The sequence below is a fragment of the Myotis davidii genome, unplaced genomic scaffold, assembly GCF_000327345.1.
Source record: "Myotis davidii unplaced genomic scaffold, ASM32734v1 scaffold228, whole genome shotgun sequence".
NCBI lineage: Eukaryota > Metazoa > Chordata > Mammalia > Chiroptera > Vespertilionidae > Myotis > Myotis davidii.
In genome coordinates this window covers 189568-199833 of record NW_006300104.1, presented here as the reverse complement: position 1 = coordinate 199833, position 10266 = coordinate 189568, and the positions used below count along the sequence as shown (strand labels likewise).

At 39.6% G+C, this 10266-nt stretch overlaps 1 protein-coding gene across 1 annotated transcript in view; it reads left to right on the top strand.

The window, feature by feature from the left end:
• Window positions 1-10266, top strand: part of PCSK5 (proprotein convertase subtilisin/kexin type 5) — a 416138-nt gene that overhangs the window by 257435 nt on the left and 148437 nt on the right. The window contains exons 14-16 of the mRNA XM_006776508.2: window positions 2884-3027; window positions 6753-6855; window positions 8638-8831. Coding sequence (XP_006776571.2) covers window positions 2884-3027; window positions 6753-6855; window positions 8638-8831 — 441 coding nt within the window. The remainder of the gene's footprint in view (window positions 1-2883; window positions 3028-6752; window positions 6856-8637; window positions 8832-10266) is intronic.

Here is a 10266-nt window from a genome sequence, read left to right as displayed (position 1 = left end):
TGTGTGTGTGTGTGTGTGTGTGTGTATAGATACCTGCAAATAGTGACAGTTTTTTTCTTCCTTTTTGAGTTGGATGTCTCTCATTGCTTTTTCTTGACTAATTGCTCTGGCTAGGACTTCCAATTCTATGTTGACTAAAAGTGCCAAGAGTGGACATCTTTGTTTTGTTCCTGACCTTAGACGATATTAGCTGCCATATGGCCTTATTTTCTGTTCCCTCTATATCTACTTTATTGAGAGTTGTTTTTTTTTATCAGAAGTGAATGTTAAATTTTGTCAAGTGCTTTTTCTGCATTTGAGGTAATCATGATTTTTATCCTTCGTTTTGTTAAGGTCGTGTATCACATTGATGGATTGAACCAACCTTACATCCCTGGAATAAATCCTACTTGATCATAGTGTATGATCTTTGTAGTATGAAATTCAGTTTGCTCCTAATTTTGTTGAGGATTTTGCATCTATGTTTACCAATCTCTTTCCCAGTAATTGGTCAGTTACTAGTAGACTTTCTATTTCTTAATGATTCAGTCATGGTATGGTGTATGTGTCTAGGAATTTATCCATTTCTTTTGTTTCTAATTTGTTGGCATTTATTTATTCATAGGCTTTTATGAACATTTGTATTTTTGTGGTATCAGTTATAACATCTTTTTCGTTTCTGATTTTACTTACTTGATTTCTCATTTCTCCTCAGTGAGTCTAAGGGCTTGTCAATTTTGTTTACAGTCCTAGGAGACCTGAAAATATAAGCCCTGCGGGCCACTTTTTGTGGGTGGCAGCCACAAAAATTGCAGTGCCTGACAAGTCTTTAAGCTCCTTTCTGGAAGATACCAGTGAGGTGAGGTAGAGGGAGAACGCAAAGGTGGTACCTGTGGGCCTCCATCTTTGCAGAGTATTTCAGTAGGCCTCTAGATGCTGTTAAATCAGATGCCTTCTCCCCAGGCAGATGCTTCAAGATAAGCAAATAAGCCTGTTTCACAGAAAGTCTAGGTGCTTTTCTGTTGGCTGCCCCTGTGGTACACCCTGAGTGGGTGAGTCTGCTGGAATTCTATAAGAACTGCTTCTCAGCTGCTATAACCTTGTGGGTCTCAGCCCTCAGGTGCTGGTATTAAAAGTTGGGGTGCTCAATGTGGGATTTAAACCTTTTGTTCCTCATGGAGCAGCTTGGGTTTTGAGTTCCCTCCACTTTCTCACCACACCAGGGGTGAGGTTTGTGGTGAGATTGTCTCAGCCTCCCCTACCCACGTGGATATGGGCTTTTTCTTGTTTGCCTAATGCATAGGAATGCTAGTTTTGAGGTTACCTTCAGAGGAAATTGTTCCATATGTAGCTGTTGATTTGGTGTGTTTGTGGGAGGAAGTGGGTCAGGATCTTCCTACATCGCCATCTTAAATGGGAACGCCTAGATGGGTTTTAATATTAATCTCTCCTCTCACTGGCCGTGGGAAAGTTATCAACCTCTGTGCCTGTTTCCTCATCACTGTTTACATAAACTATATTGGGAATTCAAGCAGCTACATCCCAGTTGTTATGAACAATGGGATAAAACTTAGCATGTAGTAAGCACTTAAGAATGATAAGCATCAATTAGATGATGATATAGATGCTAATAGATGAACTAGATGACACCTGAAGTTCACCATTGTCTTGCTGTGGGAGAGCTCTGAACCATGCCTGGACTGTGTATTAGGCCACTGTGTGGGGAGGTTCCTAAGGGTAGTCCTTCCTATCAGCATATTTCTGTGTTCTCAATGTTTTTTATTAATCACTTCTGCTTATGGTTGATTCTTATGTGAATCTTATTAAGTTTAATGGCCCCGGGGGCAGTTTGGGGTTTTTTTGTTGGTTTTTTTTGCAGTAAAGACTTTAATTTTATAAATCTAAGAAATAAATGAATAGGGATTAAACCAAAAGAAATGTTCCTTGTGAACATACTATCCAGATGAGGTTAAACACTTATCTCGTGTCTTAAGGCACCCTTGATCAGAAAATGTATTACAACCGCTCAGTAGAACATTCTGCAATGTAGGAAGTATTCTCCGTCTGTGCTTGCATTATAGTGGCCACTGGCGACATGTGACTATTGAGCACTTGAAATGTAGTTAGTGTGACTAAGGAACTGAATTTATTTATTTTAATTCATTTAAATAGCCACATGTATCTAGTGGCTATCGGGTTTATAGGATAACTAAGTAGTGATGTATTCTAAAGATTGAATGACTGCTTCAGGAATCATGTGGAACAAAGTCATTGTTTTTGTCTTCTTATTTATAAGTCAGAAAACACAAAAAATGTTTTTAATATGTTTTTGATTTGAGAGAGAGAGAGAGACATTGATCTATCAGCTGCCTCCTGCATGCCCCTTACTGGGATTGAGCCTGAAACCCAGGCATGTGCCCTAACGGAGAATTGAACCCCTGACCTCTCCATGCGTGGGACGAATTCCAACCAACAGAAGCACACCAACCAGGGCCTGAAATTTTTTTTCAAATAAGACTTTAATACCTAGGAAAAGCTGTGAAATTCTAGGGTTCTTTTAAATATCCATCATTTGAAATTCAGCCCAGCAATCTGAGGTGTTTGTCTCTTAGTCTAACTATAAATGCTGATTAAATCAAGGCCTATCCTGAATATCATCATTTATCAGTCTTTGTCAATATCGTTCATTGTTTTTTCTGTAAATACATAGTGCGTGAATTATAGTGCATAAATTCTGCAAACAGTAGTAAATGTGTATTTCTAGCCCTGTATATGAAGTAACGATTCATATGAATCTGTCTCCCATAATTCTACTGATGCTTTTTCTTAGGTGAAAAGGAAATAAAGTACAAAGCTAAAGAGTGAATATTTGGTCATGCAGTGGTTTCATTTTTGTTTCCCTAGGTAAATTGAAAGAATGGTCTTTGGTGCTCTATGGCACCTCCGTCCAGCCATACTCACCAACCAACGAGTTTCCTAAAGTGGAACGTGTCCGCTACAGCCGAGTCGAAGACCCCACCGATGACTACGGTACAGAGGATTATGCAGGTGAGCTGGCTTCCACCAGGGACAAAGGCTAAGGAGGGATCTCTCATACATCATCCCACCATGCTGAGATAAACTTCTACCACATTCTGATGTATTTTCTTCATCATTTCTATCCCCCCAAATATGTGTGTGTGTGTGTGTGTGTGTGTGTATATATATATATACACTCTCATATTCAAATATCCATGTTTTTTCTTCAAAGCTAAATCACACTATATAGAGTTTCCATATCCTTTTTTCCCCTTAAAATAGTCAAATATGCCTAGGACACATATTTAAAGGACAGCATAATTGTCCATCCTATGACTGTACTGTAATGTATTTAATCCATAATCTGGTCTGTGTAGTTTGCTTAGAGTTTTACACAAGTTTAAAAAAGGTTTGGATGAATATCATCATTTATCAGTTTGGTTGATATCGTTAATTGGTTTTTTTATAATATAGTTCTGTTCTGAGAATGATTACACCTTACTGAATCAAAGGGATTAACCAGTTTTAGGGCTTCGATATGTTTTGTCACATTGCCTTCTAGATAAAGATGTATCAGTCTACACTATGACCAGATGTGAGAGTGTTTACTGCACTCATCCTGGGAAAATTGAGTGTATAGAAAAAAAAATAATACAATTTTTATAACTTTGACTGCTAGTATATCTAAACATTTTTTGTCTGTACAGGTCCTCAGATAACATCGTTTCGTTCATTACATAACATTAATGAGCTGCTGTAGGAACTTAACTCATATATATAAATTACCTAGCCTGTGGTAAAATTGAGTTCCTTACATGTCATTTTGCTGCAGTTCCAAGAATCTATCAACATTAAGTAAGGATTTAACTGCAGTTCTTCTCTGAATTAAATACAACTGTCTTTTACCCATTATATTCAAAGTGGCAGCAATTTTCTTATCTATTTATAAGAATTCTTTGTATGTTATTGCCTCTCATACTGTCTCTTATTTGCTGAAAACATTTTCTCAATTATCACTTACTTCTGAAATTTAGTGTCTGTGAAAGAAATCTTTTAATTTTATATAGCGTTTTTCTTATTGCTATTTTAGTGGAAAATATTCCATATTTTCTATCTACTATAGGAAATCTACTGGCTGTTGCATATTTATCATATATCTGACCATTTCTGCTTAACTCTTTACTAATTTCTCTTACAAATTTATATGTTTTAGAGTTGATTCTTCTGGGGCAATTTAGGTACAATGGCCATATTATCTGCATTTTTTTCTCCTTCCCAATGTATTTCTGATTCCTGTCTTGTTGCACTGGCTGACCTTTCCGGGCACGTTCCATTTTTCTGGGATATAATATGTAACACAGTGTGCAGAGCTTCTTCTAATGAAAGACTGTTGTTAAATAGCAGTTTAGTGTACCTTTACAGGAGAAATATATTTTTCCTGCAACTCTCTGAAGTTCTCTTTTTAGATATTAATCACCCTAAAAGGATATCTTAAATGTATCTATTTCCTTCTATTCTAAACAGGTAATATCCCAGAGTCAATATTAAGCTTGGATAATTCAGTCTAATTCAACTAACCACAGCTAGATTTCGTCTTATTTTGCTTAGAGCTTGTAACAGTGCTATGCATATTGTGGCTAGTAAACCATTTTGTATTCTCTGATAGGAGAAAGTATATCCAAAACCATAAATGGAGCATAATAGTAACCTATTGCTATGTTCCTTATGGGATGTTTCCAATTCAAATTCTGGAAATGTTAAAATTCTGAACAGTTATACATACACTGTTGTGGTTTTTCTCATTACCGCCTCAAAATGTCCACACTGGCACTTGTGAGAGAACAAAAACAATTATTTCATTATCACCCTGCAACCTAAAATGCTAATTTGCATCTGGGACAGTTTTAAATTATAAAAGAATCAGCACAGCATGTGAAATTACCATGCAGGGCCCTTTGGCACATATCAAGACTAAATGGGTTGTTGTTGTGGGGGGTGTTTTTTTTGGAGGGGTGGTAATTATAAAAATCATCTGGTGAATAGTTAGGGTCACTCGTGACTCTTCTTTGGAGCTGGGATTTTTACCTTTCTAAAGAAGTCAGGCTGGCTAGAGGCACAGATGGCATTAGCACAGCCAGATCCCTGTACTGTACATTGAATTCCAGGGAGCGTGGAACCCAGAGCTGGCTGAATAGCAACCCTTCCATGATGGAGACACCCTCTTCTTGTGTACCAAAGCAGACAGCTAACCTGTCCCAGGTTGGACTGGCTATAGAATTTAATTAAGAGGTCAATTTTAAGGCTTTTAGGAAAATAGAGATTAACCACAAAAGTCACTTGACAGCATTTTTTATCAGAAATGTATTTCAAAATGACTCATTTCCATTCATCTCTAGTAGATGACTTACTCTCTAAGTAGGAGACATGGATTGAAAATCAGGACGTATGTTGATCCCAACTCTTCCAGCTGTCTGCTGCCGGGCAAGCCATTGTAACTCTTGGAAAATCTGTTTCTCACTGGTAAAACGAGGGTGTTGACTACTAGATTTTTCTGAGTCATTCTTCCTCAGTTCTACCATTTCACATTCCCATGATGCAGTAATTGTAGAATATAGTCTCATAATGATTAAAGGAGGCCACATTTCAACCAGTAAGTCCTTTTGATTAAAATAAAGTTTGGTTTAAAACATTTCTGGCACCACTGACATATAGTTTGTACATTTCAAGCATTATGTTTACTACTAGTTAAAATCATATGAATTTTCAATGGGAAAGAGCTTTAAGATTATGAGACCAAATGTACCAAAATATAGAGAACAAGGAAAAAGGGAGGGAGTTCAGTAGAGCAAAATGTCTATAACTGTCCCTCATTATTAGAACGCTTTTTTCACCAATCACCAAATAGTTCCATCTTTCTGGATTTTTTTTCCCCTGACTGCATTCTTGATAGTTCTATACTGAAGAATACATAAGAAGAGAGATTGGGAATCTTCATCGCATTTTTAAAAGTAATGTGTACTTTTCTTTTGTTGAGTTGCCCATTGGCCTGTGAGTAGGATGCAACTTTAAATCTATTATCCGTGCCTGAAGTACAGTGGAGCCTTGACTTACGAGTGTCCCGACTAATGAGTTTTTTGAGATACCAGCGGTCTCTCGGCCAATTTTTTGCATTGACTTGATAGAGTAATTTGAGTTAAGGAGCTCCTTAACGAGCTCAGTCTCGGAACGAATTAAACTCGTAAGTCAAGGCCCCACTGTACCCACTTTGTAATCCAGGATTAGAAACCGGTAAGCTTGTTCCAGGTGCCATCATGCTGTTCCTTGCTAGCTATGGTATCTCAGAGGTATTCTGTGGCTTTAATGCTTGGAAAAGACAGGCAATCTGGTCCAAGCATTGAATAATCACTTTTTTCTTTTTCTGTGAGTCCAACATTTTTTATTGTTTGCATGTTTAATTGTGATCGGGTTTTTTCCATTTACTACAGTGGCATTGTTCATTTGAATCCTGGAATACTTGTTAGCTCCCACAAGGCAGCCATACGTGCTTTAAAGACCAGGCCATGATTAGGATTTACATTCTTGATACTTGAGGTTTCCCCCCAAAAGTCTCTGAGCTTACAGTCACTCTGAACATTATTCCTCCTTCTTAAACTTTCACTGTGTAAGAAAAAAATATTTTATACCAAATTCAAGATAAAGCCAACCTACTTAAAGTCATTTTTTTCCTAAATGTTGTTCTAATTTCTTCTGGAAAGGTCCCTGCGACCCTGAGTGCAGTGAGGTTGGCTGTGATGGGCCAGGACCGGACCACTGCAATGACTGTTTGCACTACTACTACAAGCTGAAAAACAACACCAGGTAAGAGAAAAGCCAAGTCACGAGCCCTCAGCATACCCAGGGAGTTCCCACAGGGTCACTGCGGGCCAGGCATTATCGGTTCCCCATTAGGATGTAAAGCACAGAAAATGTGCCACTGTACAAGCCTGATACCTCCTTGTGTAATTCAAAATGGTGAAACTAATATCGAGTTACAAAGTGCAGAGAAAAAAGAATTGATTCATTTGAAATGGAGTGTTGAGGGAGAACTCTATAGATACCCCAAACCACCAGAAAGATGAACAGTGACTCTGCTGCAATACCCCAAACCACCAGAAAGATGAACAGTGATTCTCTGCTGAACCCTGAAGAACACCAACATTTCTAGACGGAGGAAGAGAGGCTTCATTCATTTCGACACATACATGTGGTTAGAATCTACTTGCATCTCAGAGGAGGTATCAAGTCTCCAGAAAATTTTCACCTAAATAAAAGGCCTTACTTTATTATAACAATTCACTATGTTTCATTATAGAGCAGAGGTTCTCAACCTGTGGGTCGCGACCCCTTTGGTGGTCGAACGACCCTTTCACAGGGGTCGCCTAAGACCATCCTGCATATCAGATATTTACATTACGATTCCTAATAGTAGCAACATTACGGTTATGAAGTAGCAACGAAAATAATTTTATGGTTGGGTCACAACGTGAGGAACTGTATTTAAAGGGCCAGAGGTTGAAAACCACTGTTATAGAGCAATCATGCATTGGCCATTTTCTTTCTCCTAATTGGGACCTGTGCTGGATATTAAACAGGAAAGCCAGTATTCACAGTATATTTGTTATTCTCCAGAATACAGATATTATTTGAAATGGAATGATATGTCAATTCCACTGCCACTATAAAGTGAGTAGGAGACAGTGTTCTAGCATTTTCCCTTCATGAAAATGCCAGTGCATGGGCCAAATGGGTGCTTTCCCACATGAGCAAATCCTCTGCGTGGCAAAGGTGCTGGTCCCCGCTCCTCTCTTCTGCTTTGACCCTGGGCCCCTGGATTCTGCCCCCAGCTCTACAGATCTGTGTCTAAGGGCAGGGCCATGGAACAGTGGTTGTCCCAAGAGAGGCCATGACTCACATCCCTGCCACCTCTCCCTCCAGGGAGCTGACTTGTGGCGACTCCACACTCCCGTCACCCCAACAGACACAGACATGTTCCAGTTCCTGTTTCCATTCTAGCTGGAATTTAAATTCCTCAAAGGAAAGGCCCTGGGCTACTCAGCACCTCTGTTGTCTCCTAGACTTGTTAGCAAAATGCCTGCCATTCAATTGGTACTTGGTAAATATTTGTTGAATGAATAAATAAAGCCTTGTCCTTCCATCAAACTTAAAAAAAAAAATAAGTTCCTTGTTTATCATAAGCAACATAAATTTAAATATATTTATATTAATACAGTAGCATATAACCACCACCTCCCACACACAATCCATGTGACAAACCAAAATAAAAGTAACCCCTTGTGAGTGACCTTTATGCACAAAATCATGCTTCCCACATATTTTCCCCTTCAACTCAATGCCATAACCTTCCTTTTGAGACTCAATTTGTAACCATCATCCCCATTTAAGAGCTAGAACACCTTACCTGGACTTGGTATTGTGTGACTGCATTGCTGCATCAGCACCCTACACAGGAAGACGCTGTAACCCACAGAACTGGGCCCTTTGGCTGTGACGTTACTCGCCATCATGGTTTTAAAAGGGTTTTGAGACCGAGAACCTGGTCACTGGTGATGCCACCCCTCTTTCTCATCATTCCCCACGCAGGGTCTGTGTCTCCAGCTGCCCCGCGGGCCACTACCACGCCGACAAGAAGCGGTGCAGGAAGTGTCCTCCCAACTGTGAGTCGTGCTTTGGCAGCCATGGCGACCAGTGCCTGTCCTGCAAACATGGCTACTTCCTGAGCGAAGAGACCAACAGCTGTGTCCCTCACTGCCCTGATGGATCATACCAGGACACCAGTGAGTTTATTTCAAATAGCTGGTTTTAGAGAACAAATGAAAGGTTTTCATTTGAGTGACCTTGGGAGGAATATTCCTCCCTGTCAAATCTAGGCCTTGCTTAATATCAAGCAGGATCTAATCAAATTTTTAAAGAGAACAATTTAGAATTGTTTTATTAAAAGGCCTGTAACTAACTGTGTTGGGGGGTCCTCAAGCCCACACCCAGATTCAGTGACTTAGGCATCCCAAGACTCATCATATAGTTGTGCTTATGTGCTCAGTTATGATTAATTACAGCAAAAAAAAAAATAATAAATCAGCAGAGGGAAAAGGTTCAAAGTCCATTGGAAACCAGGCCCAAAAAGCTCTAAGAGTTTTCTCCTAGTGGAGCTACACAGGATACATTTTGTTTCCCCATGGACAACATGAGTGAAATGTACTCCACAAGGGAACCTCCTTGGGACTCTGTGCTGTGGTTGTTATTGGAGTGTGGTCATGAAGGCACCCTCTGCCCTGCCCTTACCAAAATTCTCAGACTCCTATAAGGAAAGAAGGGGTTCAGTGTGGACCATACTGTTTATACAAACAGTTCAGGCATCTTGACTCACTCTTACCTGTTAGGGGGGTGGAAACCCTCCTGAAATCCAAGTTCACAACCTTCTGAGTAGACTTTCAGAAGACAGTGACCACGCCTGCTCTTTTCTGCACACTAACCAAAGAAACAGGGTGTGATACCAAAGAATACTTTTCAAACTTTAAAAAACATGACCTTCATGTAAGTGAAGAATGAACACATGCCAAGGACTTACTTTACCCATTAATGAGTGAACCTGCAAGGTAACAAATGGGTTCAGAGACTGCCGGGGATTATAGGCCACTAGGAAAGGCAAAATAAAACCCGTTTGCTGAGTTAGAGACAAATGGTTTCCGACATGGCCATCAATACAGCTAGAATGTTGGGGTTCTTTATTTCAAATGGACATATCATTTGCAAGTTTACCAAACCAAAAAAATCTGTAAATTAGCATGTATTTCACAGAGTTTGGGGACTAATTAACCATCATTAGTAAACAGACAAAACTACATTCTCTGGAGAATTAAATGATCCTTGGGCATACCTACCTGTTAGTGCTCTGTCGTGGCCCTGAAAAGGGCTACAGGCATTTTTTGCCTTCTGAATTCTCCATAATTTGTCTTAACAAGGGTATCACACCGTGGTGTAGTAGAGTTCATCAGAGTAGTCCTAAAAGATGGGAGTCTGCCATTCCTTTCCCCGGCTGGAGGCATGGCTTTTCAACCTTGACATGGTGGTGTTGCCCAGCTTCATTAGTGGGATTTATTTCATTGTTGGAAGTTAGGAAACCCTGCTTGGGAGAGAGAATGGGAAGAGGAGGGGAAAGGCTAATGAACTATGCAACCAAGAATTAAATGGGCTGTAGTTCTCTAATCTGCA